The 25719-nt window shown below is 43.4% G+C and overlaps 1 protein-coding gene across 2 annotated transcripts in view; it reads right to left on the bottom strand.

The window, feature by feature from the left end:
- Positions 1–25719, bottom strand: part of DDX10 (DEAD-box helicase 10) — a 243339-nt gene that overhangs the window by 48038 nt on the left and 169582 nt on the right. For both annotated transcript variants that reach the window (XM_075851596.1, XM_075851597.1), the window contains one exon: positions 20424–20480. In XM_075851596.1, the coding sequence (XP_075707711.1) occupies positions 20424–20480 (57 nt within the window). The remainder of the gene's footprint in view (positions 1–20423; positions 20481–25719) is intronic.

Here is a 25719-nt window from a genome sequence, read left to right as displayed (position 1 = left end):
ACTTTGGCACTATCTACAGGGACATTGCAGCACTATCTACATGGGCACTGTGTCGTTTTAAGGGGGTTGGGACAGAAAAAAATAAACTAACTAATGAAATCCAATTATAAACGGCCATGAAAAATAGATGGCAAACGGTTGAAAAACGGCCATTAAAAACGGACAGACAGACTGGAAATGGAGGAAAATGTAGAGACACAATGATGCAAAATGGACATGAAAAACTGACAGCTAATCAGTTTTTAATGGCCATTTTTTTCACTGTCGTGTGAATGTAGCCTAAGTTTGCATTTAGGAAGAAAATAAACAATAAAGAAAATGCAGTGTAAACGTGTCCATAGCCTTTCACCCCCTCCATCTCTCAGTTACCAGAGAAACGGCACTAATAAGGACAGCCTCTCTGCTTCTTAATGGTGCGTAGACGCTTCAATGTTCAGGAGAAGATGCTGAGATTCCAAAGTCTTGTCCTAACAGGTTTCCTCCTAGAGATATACTTGGGCTCATCAGGGAAACCAGTCCTAGATAACTGGGTTAATGATCAGGAGTTTATAACTATCGTGACTGATGGCGCGAAAAGTTTGTTCACACGGCAAACCGTATGTTCAGGCAGAAAAATATAGGGCTGATATAGAGAAAATAGCCTCTGAAATCCAGGTGTTTTTGAAGCCGATTTTTGCAAGTGTCTTTGGGGTGTTAATGGGAAAAATCAGTTTGTAAAACACTGTCACTTAATAAAGGTATTTATTATTTCAGCAGCGTAAAAATACTCCTCATATGAACCACTCAGCATATTTCCCATAGAAATCAATGGGAAGCTGTTTGCTGGCCTATTTCAATTGTATTTTGGAATGTAATGCAAGCATTTTACGCTCCAAACACCCCCTGAAAATATGCCATGTGAACATGACCTAATGTCCCTAACCCAGTTATCTGGAACCAAAGGACTAGTGTCCCCCAGTGTCTCCTGATGAACCAAAGTATGGAGCCAACAATACTTCGGAATCACAGTAATTTCTCCTAGAGCATTGAAGTGTCTTCGTTTAGGGTTAATAAAAGGGTAAAATCGCGGGTCGTCCTTATCAGGTCCATTTCTCAGCTAATGGTTGGAGTAGGAAGATAAATTAGGGACAGTTAGATCCTGATAAGTGAAATCCTCACCTGATCCCAAGGTCATTCATCTTGGGGACATAAGACCACCTTGGTAAACATGGCTTGGGTTAGTGAGAACATGGTTTCCTTACATCTGTGGTTTATTGTGCACTAATTTTATTTCAACATGTTAAAATGTATACGATATCATTGGCTTCTTATAGCAGTTCTTCATGAGTCGGAAGTACTGGCATATGCCTCAATGCCCATTAGCAAGCTGCCAAGGGTCAGATAAACTCCCTGGCATGTCTACATTTTAAATGTGTCTCAGAAGTAAATCTTGAATGTACATGAGGGGGATAAATGTACAGAGAACTGATTTCTCTGCGGTAATGGACTATTAATGCAAACAAAGCGCAGATGAGTAAGCAGAGCTGGAGAGCTCAAGCACGCTCTACTCCACAATGCTGTCCCCCGGCTTCAGCACACAAGCACTTCATACCTACATGAGGTTCAATGATCTCCATGTGACCGTTCATTTGCCCTTGTCGAAAACGTAATAAGGCAGAGAAAGAAACAACAATGCTCCTGTGCTCATAGCCTAACACGAGATGAGACTACCGTACTGGCATCAAAGCCTTGTTTATAATACGACAGTGTCAGAGGGTCATCCACCGGTATCTTGCCTATAAACGACATAAGCTCAGGACGTGTGCACCATGCTTAACATGGATTCTTATCAGAGTCTAATTCCACTCCTAAGCCGGACTTTAAGAACCAAAGCGAAGTAGTGCCAAGAGTCCAAAAACGTACTGGGTGCTTTGCTGCCGAACGGTCTCCTCCGATCCGGGCTGCTGTTAGGTCACGTGACCACAGAGTCCTACAGAGTCCGCTGTGTGGCCCAGAAGTCATTTTCATTATGCATTGCCAGGAGACGCTCAATGTGAGTTACGGTTAGATAAATTATCGAGAAAACTCAGCACTGCCACCTCTCTCCCTAGGAGTGGGCGCCCTATTACGAACACTCAAAAAGCACAACGACAATCCTGAAAGAGGTGAGAAAGAACCCAAGGGTAACAGCAAAAGGCCTCCTGAAAACGGGAAAAATGTCTGATCATGTGTCCATTATTAGAAAAACACTGAAGAATAAAGTTTAGAACACCACCACAAAGGCGCCCACTGCTGTGCAAAATAAACATTGCGGCCCGTATCAAGTTTTCTGCAGGGCACCTGGATATTTCACAATGCTTCTGGGAAAATGTTCTACGGGCAGATTAGCACAAATGCACAACGCTATGTTTGGAGGAAAAAGTACTCTGCACACCAACACCTCATCCCGACTGTGAAGCATGGTGGAAGGGGAATCATGTATGGGGCTGCTTTGCTGCCTCAGGGTCTGGACGCCTTGCGATCAATGAGGAAAAATTGAATTCAAAGGTGTATCAAAATATTTTACATCAGAATATAAAAGGGAAAAAAAAAAAGTCCATGACCTTAAGATGATGGAACAAAACAATGACCCAAAGCACACAAGTAAATCAACTAAAGAAGGGTTTGAAAAGATGATTTTTTTAATTTTTTTTATGGCCAAGTGACAGTCCTGACCCTATGGAATTGCTGTGGTGACCTCAAGAGGGTTGAGAACGCAAGGCATCCCAGAAATATTGATGAACTGAAACACATTTGCAGGGAGGAACTGCCCAAAATTACTTTGCAACGTGGTGCAAATGATATTTCCAGCCCCAGGAAACGTTTGGGGGAGGAGATTGTGGCTAAAGAGGGATCTACAGGATTATTAAATTCAAGTGTTCACTTACTATTTCTTCTCTATCTGTAAAAATGTATTCAATGTGTTCACTAAAAGTGTGTCATTATGTTAGATTGTGCTTGTCTATAAGGGTATGTTCACACGACAACGCCAAATACGGCTGAAATTACGGAGCTGTTTTCAGGAGAAAACAGCTCCTGAATTTCAGACGTTTTTACAAGTGCACGCGTTTTTCGCGGCGTCTTTTACGGACATAATTGGAGATGGTTTTCAATAGAGTCAATGAAAAACGGCTCCAATTACGTCCCAAGAAGCGTCCTGCACTTCTTTGACGCGGCTGTAATTTTACGCTCCGTCTTTTGACAGAGACGCGTAAAATGACAGCTCGTCTGCACAGAACATCGTAAGGCCCATTGCAAGCAATGGGCAGATGTTTGCCGGTGTATTGGAGCCGTCTTTTCAGGCGTAATTCGAGGCGTAAAACGCCTCCATTACGTCTGAAAAGAGGTTGTGTGCACATACCCTAATTGTGGCTTCAATTACAATCAGACCACGTTTTACTAGTAGTCAAAGTAGAAATCCAGGTAATTCCAAAGGGTTCACTTACTTGGTCTTACAGCTATACCTCTGCTAGGATCACTACCTCCTTTTTGGACCTAAGGGGCACCCGTCACTATGACATCAGTATGATATGACATAATGACATCGTTATGATACCCCAATAGTGTTATACCAGTGGGTACAGTTACTCCCACTAACTAGTGCCCCACCCAAGTGCCAACCAGAGGGGTTCAGTGTAGACATGTTATATCCCAGCAGCTCTAAAAAGAATAATGTGACACACTCAATGACTACTAAGAAACGTGACTCCACAGAACCAGGCAATTTTTTTTTCCCAGCCCCCCTGCTGTTGTGAGTCTCTCTCAGGGGTTCTGTCAATTTTGAGGACAAGAGCGGCGCAGCAGACACGGTTTGGATTCTCCCGGTGTCAAAAATGGCAGTGTCATGGCTTTTGTTATGAACGGAAGCCATGGGGCCAATGTGATAAAAGCCTTAGTGGATGTACATTCACTAGTATAACTCTTAGGCCTCATGCACACGACCGTAGCCGTGTGCACGGCCGTGATTTTCTGGTCGGCCGGCTGCGGACTGTCAGCGGACTGTCAGCCGCAGGCCGCCCGCAAATCGCGGGACATGCACATGGCCGCCGCCATTGTTTTCAATGAGCCCGGACCGCAGAACCGGGCCGTAATAAGACATGCCCGTTCTTTCTGCGGTCCGGGCTCCCGGGCTGTGCAAGGACCGCAAAAACTACGGTCGTGTGCATGGCCCCATAGAAAAGAATGGGGCCGCAATTCTCCCGTGGATTTTCGGGGGAATTGCGGCCGCAAAAACACGGTCGTGTGCATGGGGCCTTACATTTTTTGTCCCAAGATCAAATGTTATCACCTAACCACAGGATAGGTGATAACATGCTGATCGGTAAAGTTTTGACCGCTGGGACCCCCACCGATCACAAGAATGGGGGTCCGAAGTAGCAGGTGAAGCAGTACTCCGCTATCTTTTGGGAGTCCCATAGACCGTGAATGAAGCAGCAGTGCACACGCTCGACCTGCCACTCCATTCATTCAGAGGAACGGGACCCCCGTTATCGTGGTTAGTGGGGGTCCCAGCGGTCAGACCCATATCGATCAGCATGTTGTCACCTATCCTTTGGTTAGGGGACAACCCCATTAAAGGGGTTTTTCCACTTTCTGAAAACATCAGTATATGATCTGTACGTGTCCGGCACCCGGACCCCACACCGATCCGGCACTCCGGCTGCCTACGGGCGCCGGATGCAGATGGCTCCGGTCAAAGAATAGCGGTCGAGCTGCAGTATTGCAGCTAAGCTCCAATTCAAGTGAATAGTAGTAGAGCTGCAGTTCCGCCGAACGTCCGCTATGCAGTGGTCGGAATGTTCTGCTTCCGGCTAAAACTACTGCATCCCGTTCCAAACATCCGATGCACGGAGGCAGCCGGAGTTGCGGACCTGTATGGGGTCCGGATGTCAGACACGCACAGATCATATACTGATGACCTATCCGGTGGATAGGTCATTAGCTTTCAGAAAGTGGACAACCCCTTTAACTGATGCTCTAATTTAAAGAAGACTGTCAAGAGATCTCAACCTAACCCAGCCGTCACTACTCAAGACTCGATCAGTCAGTGCTGACACAATGAAGGAGATTTATCAAAAGAAGTGCAAAGAAAAGTGGAGCAATTGCCCATAGCAACCAGTCACATTCCAGTACTCACTTTCTAGGGGTCCTGTGGCAAATAAATGCAGAAATTTGCTCAGCTTATATGGGGCAACTGCGCTATTTTTCCTTTTCACTACTTTTGATGAAATTCCCCCAATACATTCACGAAGCCATGCAGTTTTACACACGGAAATTCTCTCCATAAAAGTTATGCCACTTCCCAGTCATCTCTACTTCTACAAAACCCATTAGTCTACAAAATAATGATGATCTAATATTTTATTATCCGGCATTTTTATGGCTATTTCAAGCTTTAAGAACAGAAAAAGTGCAAGGAAAAATCTTGCAAGTTGGATGTGATCTCTCGGTATGCGCACACTTAGAGATGACAGTCGTATTTTCGATATGACAGCCACATGAACAGCAATGGTCAATATCCATGCTCGCTATGTGACAGCTGGAAGAGCCCTCGGGGAATTCATCCGTCAGGTAGAAAATCAACTGTCATACCTAGAGATACGCTGGGAATCTTCTTCATTGAATGGATCCCGGCAGGACAGTAATTGCCACCAGTAATTCTCTTGGATGAAGAGTGATATGTTCCAACATCGCTTCCTTTACTTATAAAGACCAGCAGCCGTCCACAATGGAGGAGACATCGGCAGCTGCCTGTTATTAAAGTCACCTAAAGATTTGTTATACAGGAAATGGCTGCTATGAATCCAAATACCGTAGGTTTCTAAGAGGATTTAAAGAAACACTAAAATCAAAAGGGAAACTCGTCTATGTGGTCTAAAATTGCCCCTAAAATTGGGTTACTTAATAAACCTTTACCCGCCTTGTCGCACTTACAGCAGATGTTAATAAATGTTCAGTCATTAGGGGCCTTAATACAGTAAAAGCCAGTGGCAACCCCCCCACCCAGACCGCAAACAACCGCTGCTGAACAGGTCGGAGGCGGTAGCGGCGGTTGTCAAACCCTCACCTCTCCGCTCTGTTGGCTATACCTACAGAGCACTGACTTTGCGGTGGGGTGGGGACCGGGGCTTTCAGTGGAACACCACCTTTAAAAAATGAGAATTTGTGGGCATCTGTCTGCTAAAAGTTAAGCCACGATACGCTCTCTTTCCTTGATCTTGTTCTGACCCACATTCCAATTTAAAGGGGGATAATGACGGCCTATCCTTCGAATAAGCCATCAATATTAGATTATTGGACGTCTGAGTTCCGGCAATCAGCTGATTGTAGGGACCCCTTAAAGGGGTTTTCCGAGATCTAAAAAAAAAATCTTAATAGTCTTGACCTTTTTTTTTAGCTATAAATACACCCGCCTAAATACCTTTTTGAAGTTTCTTTCCGTGCTGTAAACATTCTCTCTTTATATTCCGCACTCTGTTTACATGCCTCCTATGACAGCATCCGGTCCGCTCCCAGCATGCCATGCGCCAGGAGCAGGGCCTGTAATACAATCTCGCTAGGAAAGCAACCACGCACGCTCAGACGCCGGAGAAAGAGTATCCGGTCCACCTCTTCTCTTAGTGTGCAGTGACGTCATAAATGACGTTGCCGTACATTGAGCTTGCCGGAAAACGGAAGTCAAAGATTATAGATGGGCTAGCGCCGGAAGTAAAGATTTTGCTGCTGGAGACGCATCACGTGACCGGCGCTGGAATCGGTTCTTAGAAAATAAATTTTATTTTCTATGTGCCGTGAAATAGAAATTAGTTAATTGGTCCCATCAAACCCCTTAAATTGTTTACCAGGCACAGCTCCGCACATTTTATAGTGGCTGTGTCTGGTATTGCAGCTCAGTCCCATTCACTTGAATGGGACTGAACAGCAGTGAGCAGCAATACCAGACACAGCTACTACTAAATGTGCGGAGCGGTGTCTGGCAAACAATGAAGGGGACGCAGTGCTCGCCGCAGCACTGTGCCCCTTCAATCACCTGATCACTGAGGATGCCAAGAGTTGGACCCCCCACCGATCTGATATGGTCGACCTTATACTAAAGGTAAGCCATCAATATCAAAGTCCCGGAAAGCCCCTTTAAAGTGTGAAATGGGCTAGTGAAATGTAAAGTTTTGGAAAAGAAGCTGTAGACTGAGGAGACAGGTTTCCACGTTCTTAGCTAGATTTCAACAAAATGTTCGTTCCAGGAGCTTACAAAAATTGTAGGTTGATAAATCGATATATATTTTTGTAGATTTTCCGAATGTAAAATTTTACATGGACTTTTTAGTCAACGGTAAATATGTATCTATGGTCAGAGACGAAGCAAAGCCGTAAACAAAAATGACTTGATCCGCTAATGTGTCATTTTTCCTTTTCTCAAATGCACTTGATAGAATTATTCTGCCCTTGTATAAAGCAGCGGCATTAGCGAAGCAAACACGAGGAGGTTTCATGTGCCAGCCAAGGCCCGCTGGCTACAATGTAATTCCTTAATCGCTGCAGAATATCCAGAGCGGAGATAAATGTGCTGCTGGCAGATCGCGTCTCCGCAGAGCCAAATGGAGCTCTTATCGGCCCATAAATTAATTCTGCAGCATAATTCCTTTTGTCCAAATACATAAAAAAAAATGAGAACAATGAAGTCTCGTATCACACAAAGTAACAAACATAACAAGATGTTCTCATCCAGGTAATTGTAGGAAACAAACAAATCTGAAAGCAAAAAACAAAAAAAAACCATCAAAGAGCTCCTCAAGGACGCAGCATTGCTCAGGGTGTATTCACACCGTGCGGTTTTGTCGTGCAGCCAAAAACCACACTGCAAATGTGTTTTTACTGCGGTTTTGAATCAAATGGTGGTTAAAATGCGTGATTTTTCAGTGCGGTTTTCCGACACGTGGCCCCATGTAAGTACACCCTTAAGGACTTTAATCAGGTGTTATACAGATTTTAACACAGTGTGTGCTGGGAAAGCTCATGGCGAACACATCCATAAAGCCCCATATACCCAATGGCGACTACGCTAGAAGTACAAAGGTATCCCGCAAAGACACATATACCATGCAGAACATGTTTCTTTTGCACAATAGCCTATGGCCGACGTTTGCGCCAAATGTAAAGCGCGAACAACATGTCAATCAGATCAGATCACTTAACACTCATTTTTATTAGGCTTCCATGCTTTGCAGTAAGTAGGCAGGGCCTTTAGGCTATGTTCACACGGAGTATTTTGGGGGAGGAATATCTGTCTCAAAGTTCCAAACGGAATTTTGAGGCAGATATTCCTCCCCCAAAATACTCCGTGTGAATAGCAATTATCGCGCCGTTTTTCGCCCGCGGCCATTGAGCGCCGCGGGCATAAAACACGCTTTCTCCTGCCTCCCATTGAAGTCAATGGGAGGTCGGAGGCGGAAGCGCCCGAAGATAGGGCATGTCGCTTCTTTTTCCCGCGAGGCAGTTTTACTGCTCGCGGGAAAAAGACGCCGACGCCTCCCATTGAAATCAATGGGAGGCGTTCTCGGGCCGTTTCTGCCGAGTTTTGCGACGCGGTTTCCGCGTCAAAAAACTCGGCAAAAGACCCCGTGTGAACATAGCCTTAGAATGGTTTATCCTGATGTTGTGGAATAGAATTCTAAAGCTGTGGTGTAGACTGACAGACAAGTAAAACAGCATAAAAGGTCAGATCTAAAATGAAAATTTGCAATGCACAAGTGCAGATTTAGAGGTCTTGAATGAGCTGTAAAAAGCAGAGTGATAACCAGATTTCTAAATCAGACAGGGATAGATCCTTTAAATTATTTCCCCATTTATTTTAGGGACAATGCGGCTTAAATATCAGAATATTGCTCTTACATATCACAATAACTTGACAGACTACTCTTTGACCTCTTAATTGTGTATATTTGGGGTGGGGATTCTAAGTTCATGATAAGGGAGAGGCCATAGTACCGTCTTCTTAAAGGGGTTGTTGTACAGTTTTAGAAAAATTGGCTGCTTTCATTTAAAAACAGTGCCACATCTGTCCATGGGTTGGGTCTGGTACTGCAGCTCAGCTCAATTGAAGTGAATGGGGCTGATCTGCAATACCACATAAAAACCTGTGGACCGGTATGGCGCTGTTTTTGGAACAAAGCTGCCATATTTTCCTAGTTGTGTACAACCGCTTTAAGAATTGCGTGTTATTTACTGATTACACATAGCTAAAGCCCCATTCACATAGTGTTTTTTCCTTCTGTCGGAGGTATAGGTTGGGAGGAGTCCCGATATATCTCTCTGATGGAAGGTGGAGAGGTATCCAGACATACAATGGGATACATCGCTCGAACCCCCAGGGCAAAACGCTACCTGAAGCGCCGTGCCCGGGAAATATGAGGACAGTGATGTCCCCGGCCAGGACATCAGAAGCACTCCGGTGGTGTACTCCGGGCCTGGGTAAGACCCTGACGTCAGTGTCCATGTATGAATATCGACGTCAGGGACTTTTAACTATGAAGTTCCCGACCACAGCGTCAACATTGTTCCATCCTTCAAAAAAAAAAAAAAAAAAAAAAGAGAGTTTTTTAATCCGCAGCATGTCAATTTATTCTGCGGAATCGCTGCTTTCCTTTTTTCTAATTTGCCATCTTTGCGGCTGAATCGCAAAGTTTCCATGGCAAAAGTCGCAACACATAGCTCTTTGTTGTGGGTTTTACCTCCCCAATCGGTAAAAACCCGCAACAAAGAGCTATGTGTTGCGACTTTTGCAATGGAAACTTTGCGATTCTGCCGCAAAGATGGCAAATGAGGAAAAAAAACAAAAAACCTTTTTGGGATTTAAAATGAATAAAAACGCTTATACTTCCACCCGGATGTTATCATAGCGACGCGATCCTCCGCTCTGAGTGCAGCCCGGCCTCAGGGGATGGCGTTTCATTCCATGTGACTCCTGCAGCCAATCAAAGGCTGCAGCAGTCACATGGAATACACAGCGTTATCTCAGGAGGCCAGGCTGCGCTCAGAAGAAGAGGGGTCGCATCACTATGATAACTGCCGGGTAAGTATAAACTTTTTTTAAATTTTCCTTGCAGTTGTTTTGTAGCGGACAATCCCCCTGAAAAACTGGCCCACAAATTGGTGCGGTTTTTCGGGTGGAATTCCCTAAGGTTTCCAGGATTGGTACGCGGTGTACTTCTACGCAGCGTATCCGCCCTGTGTCTCCACCCAAAAAGGTATACCGACGTATATAACTAGTCCGACAGAGGCCAAAAGAACTCATTTGGGGGATACTTTTTCGGCCTCCGTCAGGCTAATGGAGCCTTATTGACATGTTTAGTGCGTACTTCATGAGCTTTTTCCCGACATACACGCTAAACGCAGGGCATAAACACGATGTGAATGAGGAATTACTTTCTATATACTATATTATGATTCAGTCCCTGACAGAGGAACAGGGAGGATGGAAAAAAACAACTCCTGTCGTAGAAACAGAAGGCAGGAGAAGTCTGGACAACCAGCTCAGCTAAGAAGACGACTGAACATAAAGATTGTCAAGTCTTCATTTTTGCATGGGAATACGTAGACGAAATATATAGTCTGTAATATGTGGGTTATCCATGAGAGAACAGGAAAACCTACTGTCTGACCCATCACTATGCACAAGGAAAAGGGGTAAACTACAAACTCCGCTCTGCTGTATCCGTTATCTAAACACAAAACACAATCGGGTGCGTATATGTGGCGAGAAAAAAAATATCATGAGATAACTATGTATATTACAAATATACGTTATTAGAATTAATATCACCACATGAAAAAATTAAAAACATTTAGAATAGCATCAACAGGCTACAAGGAATCTCTAAGGGGGTAGCCACCCTGATAAGTGGCAAACAATCCAGAACCCCCGCAATACCACCTAATCCCCTAGATATGCAGCTCCAATATATGCATACAAATGTTGCATCAAACCAACATAATTACGTGATATGTGAAGAGGAGAGAAGGGGACTGAATGCCCCACGCGTATCGCTACAATGTGGCGTCCTCAGGGGTTGTTTTTATAATGGGGTGTAACTTTACTTATATAGGCCTTTAATGACTTACAATAATTAGCACAATAATATGCACCTTTTGGCGCATTTACTTCTGTCTGGCGGACACCATGTGGATCCCAGGACGGCGTCTGCCCGGGCGCATGCGTAGCACCCCGAGCGGAAGCCGACATGACCGCTGTGTAAAGTGGCGTCTGCCCGCTGAGAGTGCGCACGCGCCAAACCGTCCCCATGATGACATGGTGCGGTTATCCGCGCATGCGCCACCCAGAGTGGCAGTGACAAGAGCCAAGTGGCCGGGGCAACACCACCATGCGCCAGATCTGTATTATTTGATAATGTGCTATGTTGTTGGTACTCAAGAGAGGAAAACGATGGAAGGCGCTCAAATCTAAACAGAGACATAGAAACAAAATGTGTCATGAAATGAGACAGCCACTTCCCGACACGACCAGCCACACAGGGCAAGTCGACCTTTTTTAAACGTCCCCTAACAAATCAACGGGGAGCAGCCGAGAGCACAAAGCCCCAACGCTCGTCCTCTTTATCCGCTCAGGTAAACAGTCTCCCAGGGGAAGGATGGAGAAGGTTGTAGTCATACTTCACTTCATACAGGTTTAGACGTAATGAAAAAAATTAGTCACCACTTGTAAGGCAGGAAAGGAAAAATGGAAGATTATCCCGCGGAGTCCAATTTGTACTTTTTAAATGTGTCATTTTGAGGTTTCCTTGGTTACAATTGAAAATTCTTAACCTCTTTGTAGGTGGTCAACTCCACCGGTGTCAACATCTGTTCTGCCGTCTCTGGAGCGCGCTGCGAGTTACCATAGAGCCCGGCAGTGAATGGGAGACATTGTTAACTGTTTGATAAAAGGATATTGCTTTTGGCATGAAATGTGTTTTGATCGCACAGTGCATGCTATTTATACAGCCAAAAGGACAAAAAAAAACAAACACACGGCAGCAGAAAATGTCATAAAATCACAAAATACGCATTATTTACCTGTTAAATTTCCTGCTACACCAGCGCCGATTCTTTCAGTGTCCCCTGACTATATTATTTACAGGCCAGCAGGAACGATGTAACGTTCCCGCAGTGACTGACTGGAGCATCGCAGCTGGAGCGACCATGGATTTAACAGGCGAGTAATGGGCATTTTCATATTATGGACAATCCCTTTAGCCGACACAATTTGATATGTAATACCCTGGTATTTCGAGTGAAATCCATTTTCTGAAATATTTCTCTTTCAATTTCACAGTATAGCAGTTGTGTTTACTTTGCATTGATTAGTTTATCAGGGACTTGTTGCTTTCATTGTTTAGGGCTTCGTGAGTAACTGTACGGTGCAGAAAGAGCGAGAGGCAGGCAGTACTATCTATCCCAGTAAATGATGTTGGCAGAGAAAGGGAGGCAGTACTATGTGTGCCTACATCATTTACAGGGAGATGGGGAGGCAGTGCTGTCTGCACCTTTATAATTTACAGGGAGATGGGGAGGCAGTGCTGTCTGCACCTTTATCATTTACAGGGAGAGACAGGGAGGCAGCGCCTATATCATTTATGGGAAAGAAGGATAAATTAATATCTGTACCTACATTACTTACAGGGAAAGCCAATGATAAAGTAATAGCTGTTACCTAGATCATTTACAGGGAGAGACCGTGAATCTGTGCCTGCATCATTTAGAGGGAGACGGGGAGGCAGTAATATCTATGCGTACATCATTTACTGTAAGAGACAAGGAAACAGGGCTGTTTGTGACTATATAATTTACAGCAAGAGACAGAAAGGCAGTATTATCTGTGCCTATATAATTTCTGGGAGAGAAGGATAAATTAATATCTGTACCTACATTACTTAGAGAGTTACAATGACAAAGTAATATCTGTGCCGGCCTACATCATTTACAGGGAGAGTCAGTGAGGCAGTACTATCTATGCCTATATAATTTACTGGGAAAGACAGGGAGGCAGTACTATCTGTGCCTACATCATTTACAGGGAGATGGGGAGGCAGTACTATCTATGCCTATATAATTTACTGGGAAAGACAGGGAGGCAGTACTATCTGTGCCTACATCATTTACAGGGAGATGGGGAGGCAGTACTATCTATGCCTATATAATTTACTGGGAAAGACAGGGAGGCAGTACTATCTGTGCCTACATCATTTACAGGGAGAGACAGAGAAGCAGTATTATCAGTGCCTGTATCATTTACAGGGAGATGGGGAGGCAGTACTATCTATGCCTATATAATTTACTGGGAAAGACAGGGAGGCAGTACTATCTGTGCCTACATCATTTACAGGGAGAGACCGGGAGGCAGTATCATCAGTGCCTGTATCATTTACAGGGAGATGGGGAGGCAGTGCTGTCTGCGCCTATATAATTTATGGGAAAGAAGGATAAATTAATATCTGTACCTACATTACTTACAGGGAGAGCCAATGATAAAGTAATAGCTGTTACCTAGATAATTTACAGGGAGAGACCGTGAATCTGTGCCTGCATCATTTAGAGGGAGACGGGGAGGCAGTAATATCTATGCGTACATCATTTACTGTAAGAGACATGGAGGCCGTAGTATTCGTGCCTACATCATTTACAAGGAAACAGGGCTGTTTGTGACTATATAATTTACAGCAAGAGACAGAAAGGCAGTATTATCTGTGCCTATATAATTTCTGGGAGAGAAGGATAAATTAATATCCGTACCTACATTACTTAGAGAGTTACAATGACAAAGTAATATCTGTGCCGGCCTACATCATTTACAGGGAGAGTCAGTGAGGCAGTACTATCTATACCTATATAATTTACTGGGAAAGACAGGGAGGCAGTACTATCTGTGCCTACATCATTTACCGGGAGAGACAGGGAGGCAGTATTATCAGTGCCTGTATCATTTACAGGGAGACAGTACTATCTATGCCTATATAATTTACTGGGAAAGACAGGGAAGCAGTACTATCTGTGCCTACATCATTTACAGGGAGAGACAGGGAGGCAGTATTATCTTTGCCTATATCATTTATGGGAGAGAAGGATAAATTAATATCTGTGCATTCATTATTTACAGGGAGAGAAGCAAGTACTTTCTGTGTCTTCCTGTCACATAAGCTGTTTTAATGCAACTGCACCCAACAATTGCAAGAATATATTCCATTATTAAGACAAAAATTCACTATGTAGGACTTTGCAAAAGTGCTCGGTTAGAATATAAAAAAAAAAAGTTGCCAATAGCAAAACTAAGACGACTAACAAAGTAAACATTTTGGCGTCTCTTCTGCCATTAAACAGGTCGTCGTTTTACATGTCACTGTTTGGGGACATCGCATAAGATTAGAAACGTACAAGCGTACATAGCCTTGTTTAACTAAGACACTAAGTTGATTAAATTCTTAGGATAATCCTAAAAGACGTTATGGGATAGGACGCATCACTGCGCTACATGTCATTTCATCACCAAGTACAAAATAAATTGGACTCCGAGACAGAAGATTCTGTTCAGTGACTCAAGGAAAACACCACGTCGTGTCTGTGAGAAGTTCATCAACTGTTTATTTCACAGGGCGACACCCTGGTGACAAATTGTTTTTTTATCATGGGGACATGGTGACACTATTAAGTATCTTTTCACGATTCAGTGTCAGGACATCCACCCTGCCCTGCTGAACTATATAAACTATCTACAAGCCAAGTACTTCAAATCAATAGGACGAAACTTGTGCTTATCCACCTCAAATGACTTTACAGGTGGAATTATCAGCTGGAGTTTACTTTCTACAGAGAAACATTTGCATGGCCTGGCAATTAAAGGGGCCCTAAACTTATTTTTTTTAAAACAATCTGATGCGGCTATGAGCTCATCACCGTGGGTCCGGCTTCTGTACCCCCTGGTGATCAGCGGTTATCACTGGGGCAAATTAATGTCTGCCCATGTAATGAATGGGTCCACCAAAGGGGGAGCTGCTTTTAAAGACTAGCTCTCCGTTCTGGGTCATAGAAAACGGCCCCAAGCAGTAGAGCCTCCTCTAGGACGTTCATATGTCCTAATAGAGAATATGGACAGGGGTTGTTTTTGATTAGACAACCCCTTTAAACTCTTTGCCAGTTTTAGTTTAATGCTTTTGTTTTTTCATTCCCATCCCTCCACGACCTATAACTTTTTTATTTTTCCCCATGAGGCTTTTTTTTTTGTGGGACAAGTTGTAGTTTTAAATGGCGCCATTTAATGTACCACATACTGTATTGAAAACAGTTCACACTTTTTTGTGGGGTGAAAAAGAAAAAAAAACAGCAATTCTGCCATTGTTCTATTTTTACAATATTAAAACACACTTTTTCTAACCACTCGGATGCCACAGTCGCTATTGCCCACGGCATCTAAGTGGTTATACAGACAGTTGGATTTAGTGCACTGCGTTTCGAATGTGTGAAAAGTAAAATGATGTCACCAACCTCACTACAATATCGGAGGTCAGGGGTTAAAGAGCAAGTGTCAGCACAAACCCTATGATGAATAGAGCACTATATGAACTCTATTAGTTTAGCAATGTTTACTAAAATGTATAGAAACCCTGTAAAGAGTGCAGAACATTTACCATAGAACACCTGGCACAGCGAGGGCAGTATGTAAGGGGTGCCAAGCCCCAACTCACGGTTTACCCTATCCTCTTCTGTGAGTGTTCGTCTGAGAGGGTGTGTCGTGTCCGGTCATCCCCTCTCCTCTCGTGTATCATCGGTGAGTGTGAGCACTGCGGCAGGGAAGCCGCAGCGCCGCTTAGATTGCCTGGACATGGGCAGCAATGCTGCTTCCTGGCCGTGCCTCCAGGAGGCTGGGTGGTTTTCATTTCAATGCTTGGACGTACAGCCAGTGGTCCTGTGTGAATGAAAGTGTAGCATTGCTCACTTCATGAGAAGTAATGAGTGAGTTGATACTGTTCGGATTATCAAAAGTTTTACCCAAATCTCAACTGGAGACTATTTCATGTTCTTCATCTGTTATAATCCTCCTTGTTAGGATGTGACTAAGTGGGGGCGGCCAAACAGGGTGATTAGACCCGAACCACAGGGGCCGACAGTATTTTGGCTGCCAAAAAAGGTTTAATTATAGGTATCGGCCATTAGGGCGTGATATAGGATGCTGGTGTCAAGTCAAGTTCATCATCTGCATAGGATACCAGGAGTTTTTGCGAATGGTAGCAGTTGCCACCGCCATGACCCACTGAGGTGCCAGTAGGATCTGAGGATGCATTTTAACACAACCCACGGCGCAGGTAGGTTGTTTTTTGCTTGGCCCTCAATTGTGGCATTATGTGTAGTAGTGAGTGGCATTACAGTGACCTAGAGGCACGAGCTTCAGTGTGGTCGTCTGATCATGCACGGTTCATACCGCTGGTATACAAGTAAAGCTGTGGCATGACTAGTCATTAGCATGAAATTATTACCTTCTCATTGGTATTCACTACAAAAAGGAAAGATCAGGACTGGATGTCAAGCTGTGATATTTACCCAGGACTTTGTGATCCTCCCGCAGGTTGCAGGGACCTGATCAGACACAGGTCTGACATCTGTGTAATAGCATTTACTGCAGTCTTTGAAGGGTATTGCAATGCAGTAAAACATCTGTTCATCTAGGAAATCTTTCATCCACCTGTAAATGAAGTAATAACTGCTAACACTAATTACTAGAAAGGATCTATTATAATGAACCGTGCTCGCTGTAAATATAAAGCCCTACCGGGTACTCACATTGTGGCCCCATATCAGGCACGGCTCAGGTCTTAAAGGGAACGTCTAATGTATTTAATTTCAATTTCATTAATTAAATAGAAGTCAGTAGAAGAAAACTAAGGTTTGGTTTTTGCTATTTTTTTTATTTTTGTAAAATTCCCAGAGGACGGCCATATTGGAGACATACACTTCCTGTATATACAGTGCAGCAAGGTGTGCGCGCATTATGGCAGCTGAAATGAATGGAAGTTAATGGACAGAAGTGTCAATAGGCTATTACAGTCTCCAGGAAGAGATGGAGAAAAGCCCTCCCAACCAGACACTAAACAGTTAAAAGGGGAACTGCATAAAGAGCGTGGGTGTGTGGGGGTGTGTGCGTTGCTATACTGCCTTATCTAGGCCTCCAGCAGTAATGTACAGCTGACATCCAATGTCCTCTGACACTGTCCCAGTCTACACAGTAGAGTTCAGAAGTGAGCTGCAGAAAACAGGAAATGTTAGCCTGTTGTGTGTCCTATAGGCTAATGTGAAAACTGCAATATTTCAGAATATTTTTTATATGGATAGTCCATTAAAAATATACAAATACAAATTTTTTTAATACTAAAATAATGTCAAATTGTGACGACACAGTTACTTTACATTAGCTTTTTCCAAGTCCTAGGCCTAGTTCACATTATCAAACCACGTTGAGCATGTATGGTGAGAAAGCTTCCAACGTACGCGCTAAACATGTACATAGGGCTCTATTATGCTAACTGAGGCTTAAAGAGTGTCCTATTGACCCCCGTCGGGCTGGTATAAGTCAGTGTACATTTTTTTGATGGATAAAACAGCTGAGTGGGCTACGCTATTCCATGCGGTGACAATCCACAAAATAAATGTTTAACACACAGTTTACGTTTCTGTTTTTTTAACATGGGAGCCTATGTGTGATGATGCCACTGTATGGCATCTGTCACAGGTAGACATTAAACGTATATGTCGGGGAGCTTCCCCAAGGCCAGAGTTCCCAAGGAGAGCATCAGGTAACACTTGGGCCCAAATATTCCAGCCCTGGGGAAGCTCCTGACGTCCCTGGCCATATTTATGAATAGTGACTTCAGAAGCTTCCCTAGCTCTTCTGGTGCTCTCCTCTGTGACTCCGCGATTGAAAAGCTTCCTCAGGGCCAACGTGCTTTGGCCAGAGAAAAAGTTCCTGAATGAGTCTCCCTCGGTACAACTTTGACAACCAGTCCATTTTCCCCAACCATTCTGTATGTATTCGTATAAATTTATAAACCAGATGATTTTTACATAGGAATGAAATGGCTGTCCCTTTAAATACGTGGTCTTCTATGTCAGGCTTGCTCTCCGGTGTCAGACAATTGGGTAAAGAACAAGTGATCTGTATTCTTTTCTACTATGGACAATGATCTTAATCCTGGCGGTGCCTGCGGTGCCAAGCTCCATAAAGCTCTACATTTATAGTCTTTGTTAGAAGACAAAGTACTTCTTAATAGTTAGTAGAACAAGATTTTCTATCCCTCATGACAGACTAATTATTTCCCATTTCAATAATGTTGTATGGATAATTATCCAGGCATTGTTCATAGCACCATGAGCAGTGAGAAATGAAAGTGCGTGATCTATAGACAGTGGACGGAAGTAACGCTGGTAACGTAAAAACATACAATAATTTAAATGACCAGTTCTTTATTGCAGCATGGAATGGGAAAATCAGTCAATCCATTTTGTCCAAACCAGATTCCCCATTAAAGCCTCATGCACACGGCCGCATTACAGCTTCATAAACCTCTGTGTTGTACGGAGCCATGATACTGTGCCCATACAAGGGCACTAACAGTACTGTATGAAATTGGGGGCGCACAGAGATTATTTTCTGGCAGCTTTCATAGGAACCAGTCAAAAAAAAAAAAGATTGTAGCATGCTACATCGGGTGTATATGTATGGAGCAATTCTGCCTTAGAAGCATTGCTACCAGAGGACAATAGCTCCATGCAAAGAGCATCTGATGGAGCCTGTATGGCAGCATTACTAGGGGGACATAAGACCTCTGTGTGCTGCTGTACATACCTAATAGTCCCAGACGCTACTAGTAGGCTCAACCTTGTTCTATGGAAACCACTGCCACGTAATTATCACGTGGCACAACTACTTGCTATTTACCTATTATGGGAAGCAAGAACTGCATTAGTAATATAGTGTTGGTTCATCTTTTACTATTTTGCACTTTATGAACAAACATCACGAGGTAGGTCGCCACTCGTGAAGCAATAAGAGATATGATCATTGCCTCTAAATTGTGTATGCCTGTGTATTCCTCCATGTTGAAGACAAGCACAGGGACAGCAGCTCTACAGTATGAGGACCCCACCAAGCAGCCCCTGATGTGCAATATAGGGATATAGAGGTCAACTACAGTTGAATTTTTAGGATTTCAATTCTGTTAGGCTCAGGCTACATGGTGACTTTATAGGAGTTGTCTAGTTTACAAAAAAAAAAAAAGTCAAATATCCTATTAAGAAATGCGGAGTTAATAGAAAGCCGTCCACCGTTTACAACCTTAATCTATTAGCCAAAGCAAAGACCATCTAAAAAGAGTGTTTCTAACTCTGGAGGACTCAGCGTGTTCATGCATTACACAGACAACCCATTAATTTCAGTGGAAAATGTGTAATGCTTCATTTCCCATGTGGTGGCGCTGCAGGGGAACTGAACACATCAATATAGGCCATAAATATCTGATTGGCGGGGGTCAGACTCCTGGCACCCCTGTTGATCAGCTGTTTGAATGGGTGGGGGCTGGAATACTGTGAACCGCCACTACGTGTGTCACCGTTTAACGGTATGGAGCAGCGCAAGGGATAAAAGAGAAGCAACGCTCAACTGCCGATCAGCGATTTTATCTCACTAGACAATCCATTAATTTCAGTTGAAACTGTGTAACGCTACATTTCCCATGTGGTGGCGCTGCAGGGGAACTGAACACTAGCCAAAAAGGCCATCAATATCTGATTGGTGGGGGTCAGACTCCAGGCACCCCAGCTGATCAGCTGTTTGAGGGGGTCCTTCAAGTGAATGGAAGAGGGCTGTAATACTGTGAACCGCCACTACACCTGTCACCGTTTAACGGTATGGAGCAGCGCTAGGGAAAAAGGGGGAGGAGTGCCTTCAAACAGATGACCAGTGATTTTATCTCATTAGATAACCCTTTTATAGTTGATCGCTGAGAATCCAAGCAGCAGTAAACACCACAGGAGCAAGTGGTAAATGTTACTTCTAACACATGGAGTTGGTATGTGTCCATAGGGATCTACTGTAGCTAGATCTCTGTCCATACGATCAAAACATAAGTGAGAACCAGTACTCAATCTAGGACACCGAGATCAACGCTCATGCTCGGTTAGCGGCTCATTATTAGTGACTCCTAGAGAGCTCCTTTACCAAAAACACCACCAAATTCCATTTTTACAGGCAATGCCCCCGAGTTCAGGCAAATCTGATACGATGTACAGAATATTTTTCACACATATCAGCAGTATATACTTCCATCCATGAGATAGACTGCCAAGTAAAGCTTTGTAATTCTTCTTACCTCTTCTGGTTTCTTGCTAGAAGTTCTCCTGGCTGCCTTTTCCTTCAGCCTTTTTTCCTGTAAAATACAGATGATAGGTTAGTATTGCAGAAACCTACTACTTATAAAGTATCGGTGAAAGATAAAGAAAACGGGATACAATTTAGATGAAGTTCACACTTGCGTTGTATAATCTGTTACGCTGGTCAGTGTGTAGACCAGAGTAAGGATAAAAACGGATCCGTTAAAAATCCCATTAAAATCAATGGGATTTTTAAATGCATCCGTTGGCGTCCGAGTACGGGACTTTTACGAAGTTCAAAAAAAAAACGGATGTCTAACGGATGGGTTATTGATCATCATTGGAGTCCATGTAAAATGGATACAAGCAAATTGTAATCAGTTTACATCCGTTATTTTGATTTCAATGGGATTTTTAACTGTTCCGTTTTTATCCTTATTCTGATCTAAAAACGTTATAGAGTAACATATTATACAACGCAAGTGTGATCTTCGCCTTACCTGCTGTATAAATAGACTTATTACTTATAATGTTTGTATGGGTAAGGCCTCATGCCCGCTTCAGTTATTTTATTCAGGGTGCTATCCGTTGTTTTAACTGATCGGACCCTGACACATTCATTTCTATGGGGCCACGCACACTTCAGTTGTTTTGATGGTTCCGTTGGTCCGTTCCATCAAAAGTAGTGCATGTCCTACTTTTGTCCGTCGTTCAGTGACCGTGAGGCCTATTGAAGTCTATGGGTCCGTCATGAAAACGGAGGTCACCCGTGTGCCGCCCGTTTTTCACGGATCAGTTGCTAAGCAGCGGCAGGGCGTGCCAAAGTTCCCTGCATTCAACACACAAGATGGGTTTTAACAGACCGTTTAAAACGGAAGACAAACTGAAGCACAGCATCCATTTAAAGCGGAACAACGGACGCGGAGTGACCACGGAAACCACACGGATGTCACAACGGACACACGGATCCGTTTTGTAAAAACTGTGAAGGATGTGTGCATGAGGCCTCTCTTCTAATGTACTGTATCTTGTTGACACCGTATTTAACCTCCTCATGCACACATCCTTCACCGTGGATGAACAGAACTGTCAAAACAGCAGAAGTGTGCATGGGCCCCATAGAAATGAACGCGTCAGGGTGCTGTCAGTTAAAAAAAATTGATTGCACCCTGAAGAAAATAACTGAAATGAGCATGAGGCCATGTATTAAAAGGTAACCATTTACATTTTTGGGGGAAATTGTATTATTTGCAATTGCTCCCTTTACAAACAGACAAGATTTGGGATTGGCAATCAAATTACCAGCAACTGGTCTTCCAGGACCATCAGTACAGTACAGATGTCGCGTCATAACAGTGACAGCCACGGTGCGACTATATGAGTAACAGCTACCGCGCTCATAACTACCAAAATATTTTCTTTCTTCTGGAGTAGAGCTATGTGCATACTTTTTTTTCCCAGGGTGCAATGCCCTCTCTACTGGCTGCATCTCCGCAAGGAAAATAAGTTCTATCCAAGAGCTGCTTCAAAAGGAATTTCATTCAGCCAACCAGAACCCTACGCTGTACTGATGACGAGCAACAACTCTGAAACAGTGCTGTCTAAAGATGGGTGTTTCTGGTTTAACTGTAAACCCGAGTCATAAAGGGTCAGACAACGACTTACAGGGTAGTCACTTATTAGTGGCACTAGAGAAAAACTTTTCTTCCTGCTGGAGGGGGAATATTTTGCATATGATCAGTACATAGAGAATGGCACTCCAGTCCCTACTTTAGCAATAAGCGGCAGGATTTTTTTTTTCTTACTGTTGCATCCTTCAAGAAGATCCTTGATTCTGCTGAACAAAAAGGGGTGCATGGGGCATTGCAATGTGTGTGCCCCTCTCCCAGACTGCTGCACCCTAAGCTGCTTGCTCTCCTGCCATCCCTGGTCACGGTTCTGCATGATATTTATATATTATAACACATTTGTACATGGTTAATATTTCACATTAGAAAAATCAAGGTTGTAGAAATAACACAGTAGAACGACGCGACACGCAGTCCCATTTATTCATACTCCATTCGCAGTCAAAGTGAACATTGTGCCTCAACAGTAAATGGATAAATGTCACAAATTATGCTGCGCTGCTATTCAAAGAGATTCATAAAACCATTTTGTGTAACATTAACACAGCCAGGCTCTTAAATTACAATGAACTCCGACGTATGTGCACCTCGCTCAGCCTGACAGCAGTAGTAGAATACAATTAGAAGTTAATGGAAAGCTCATTGTTCATGATTTTATAAGGCAGAGGAGAGGACAAGAAAAAAACAACTCCAATGTATTAAAATACAAGCAAATCACTTTCTCGAAATTTTGTATATGTTACAGTGCACCTAAAAATTGGGGGGTTGTTTACGAATTCGTTTTAAACCATATCATTATAGGGGCAAGAACACTGTTTTTCTGTTACAGAGCTCCAAATCCCTTGCTTCCCATTACACAGCCATTGAGTTAAACGATAAAATGTGGGCTATTTTAGCCACCACTAGAGGGAGCTTTGTGAAGACAGAATGTTACAGGTCCCCATTGTAATTCTCCAGTATACTCCCTCTAGTGGTAACTGCAAGCAGCTAGAATTGTATCATAAAACTCTGGCTGTGGAAAGAAAAATAAAATTATACTGCAACCCCTGAAGAAGCAAAAAACACACACAAGATCACTGCCATGGGGGCTTTTAATACACAACTGCAGTTCTAAGCTAGAGGTGCCTTCCGAGTAGTTCTCACATTCCTTCCAACACACAGTTGTTAAGTGGGTTAAAAATCCAAGACAAAAGATACGCTCTGGAGACGTGAGAGGAATCTGCAAACAGCGTGTGTTTACATGCAGATGGCGCAACCTGTTGACTGGACCAGAATTGGAGTTGCGTTATTAACCTTTTCACCAAGCACACAAACACTTGTAGAAAACGACAGCAACACAACTTAATACGGTGTTGAGCACAGTTAGGCCTTATGCATATGGTCATATTATGGCATTATGCAAGCTCTGAGGCTATGGCGCCATAATGCATCTCCGTGAGCCTCGAATTTCAGACAGAAAACAAATCGCATGTTCCACTGAATGCAATATGACAAAGGTATTCACCACTACAAGCATTGCTCCTAGGTGAGAATTCGGTATATCACTGAGGAACTATATGGCGCCACACTATGCCTATGGCTTCATACTACAGAGCCCTATGTGCTGCCATATAGGCTCTGCTGTGTGCATGATGCCTTAGGCCCCGTAGAATAGAGTGCTAGGGACCCTGTGTGCTGCCATATAGGCTCTGCTGTGTGCATGATCCCTTAGGCCCCGTAGTATAAGAGCCCTAGGGAACCTGGGTGCTACCATATAGACTCTGCCATGTGCATGATGCCTCAGGCTCAGTTTATATCACCTTGCGGAGTGGAAAAGTTTAAAAAAATAAAAATATTACGATTATGAGGCATTATGGGTGCAGTTTTTATATGTGCTTTTCTGAGCTTGTCCAATGAAGTCAACCCTTGAAAAAACGATATACCGTAGATTGACAAGCCTATAGTGCGCCCTAGCAACTCATTGCGCCATGTTAAATCCTGTTCATTACATTTGGCTTCTAAAGTATATATATAAAAAAAATGCCTTGCACCCCGAATACCCAACAAGGTGCAATACCATTGAAGCGTGACATCTTAGGTCTAAAATTGGAAACAGTAGAAAAGAAAAAAAAGACTTAATATCTTTTATCTCCTTGTGTTTGAGGAGGATGTATTCCTTACACTTTACAATACTGTAACATCACAAGGAGAACACTGAAGAGTTCAGCAAAGTGGATGCCAGTGTAAAACAAAAGTGCAGTGAGCGGCCCTATCACCCCTCTCCTGTCTTCAAGCCATCTGCGCCTCTGATGATAAGGAAGAATCGCTCAGTGCCGCTGCAACAAAAGGCAATTTAAATTCAGCCGCAGTACGCAAGCAGAAATATAATGAGATGTCTCATGATTTATTTCTTCAATTTGCAGTAAGTATGAGAGACAAAACTCTACAATTTTTGCAGCACTGTTTGAACTTCACAAATGCAAATTTATTCCACCCTGGCATAGTTCTATTTCTCTGCTGGTAAGGATGGAAAAGTTCATGGCTTGTTCCCACATATTACACACACAAAAAGAAAAAAAACTCACTTGTATATACTTCATAGACACAAAGAACTGGCCACAATCAGATGAACATTCGCATATGGTTTTTCCCTAAAGACCACCTCGATCCATATGGTCTATTAGGGCATATGAACGTCATAGAGGGAGGTCCCCGCTCGGTACCACCCTTCATGAGCTGGGACAAGAGCCACTCGGTAAAGGCCATCACATGGGTAAATAATCGGTCGAACGAGTGCTCTTATGAATGCTCTTTTCCTATTATTGGCCCATGTAAACAGGGCCGTGATCAGCCAACAAATGAGCAGACGCACGTCCATCGGCTGATCACATCTTTTATGCAGACATTAAAATCCTGGTTGACGGCAAAGTACATCTCCCCGAGTAAACAGGGGACGTGCTGCTGACAATAACGCAAGCTGATGGGCACTGAACGATAATAGTAATGATCGTTCGTACCCATACAGAATAGCATCAGCCCATGTAAGTGTGTCTGATAACTAAAGCCCATCGACTTGTTATAATCGCCGCTCGTTATGGGCAGAAATCTTCCCATGTAAACCCACCCTAAGAGCAGCGCCTGCTGTGGAGGACTCATCTGATTGGTTACCATGAAATCAGCCGTTTGCTGGGGTTTCGGGAGCTAGACCCATCGCAATCACCTGTTTAAAGCACCAGCTCTCATATGAATGGGGTTGTCTGTGATAAGACAACCCCCTTACAGAGGCTCTGTCAATACTTTATTAATTCCCTATCTCCTAACTAATCTAATAGGCGCTGTGATGCTGATAACTACAGTGGGATTGGTTTTCAAAAAAATGTTTTTTTCTAAATATGGTAATGTGTCTCTAATAGCCAAATGGGCGGTGACTCTTTCTTTTTCACTCTGGACGGTGTAATGTTTTCTGTATGACTGTGTCCAATCAGCATACAGCTTCTCACCCGTCCCTGCCCAAGAACACAGCCTGATCTTATAGTATAAAGCTTCCATTCCCGACAGTTTTTTTAACTGGTGATTTTACTGTGATCCATGGTGTCATATGAAAGACTTGCCACCAGAATCACTGTTCTAGGTGCTCCACAGCCCGAGATATGGCTGTTTGAAGTGATCCCCCTTCCCTCCAGCCTCA

Source organism: Rhinoderma darwinii, chromosome 2, assembly GCF_050947455.1.
Source record: "Rhinoderma darwinii isolate aRhiDar2 chromosome 2, aRhiDar2.hap1, whole genome shotgun sequence".
Taxonomy (NCBI): domain Eukaryota; kingdom Metazoa; phylum Chordata; class Amphibia; order Anura; family Rhinodermatidae; genus Rhinoderma; species Rhinoderma darwinii.
The sequence above is the reverse complement of the archived record's forward strand: the minus strand, read 5'-3'. Positions and strand labels throughout refer to the sequence as shown.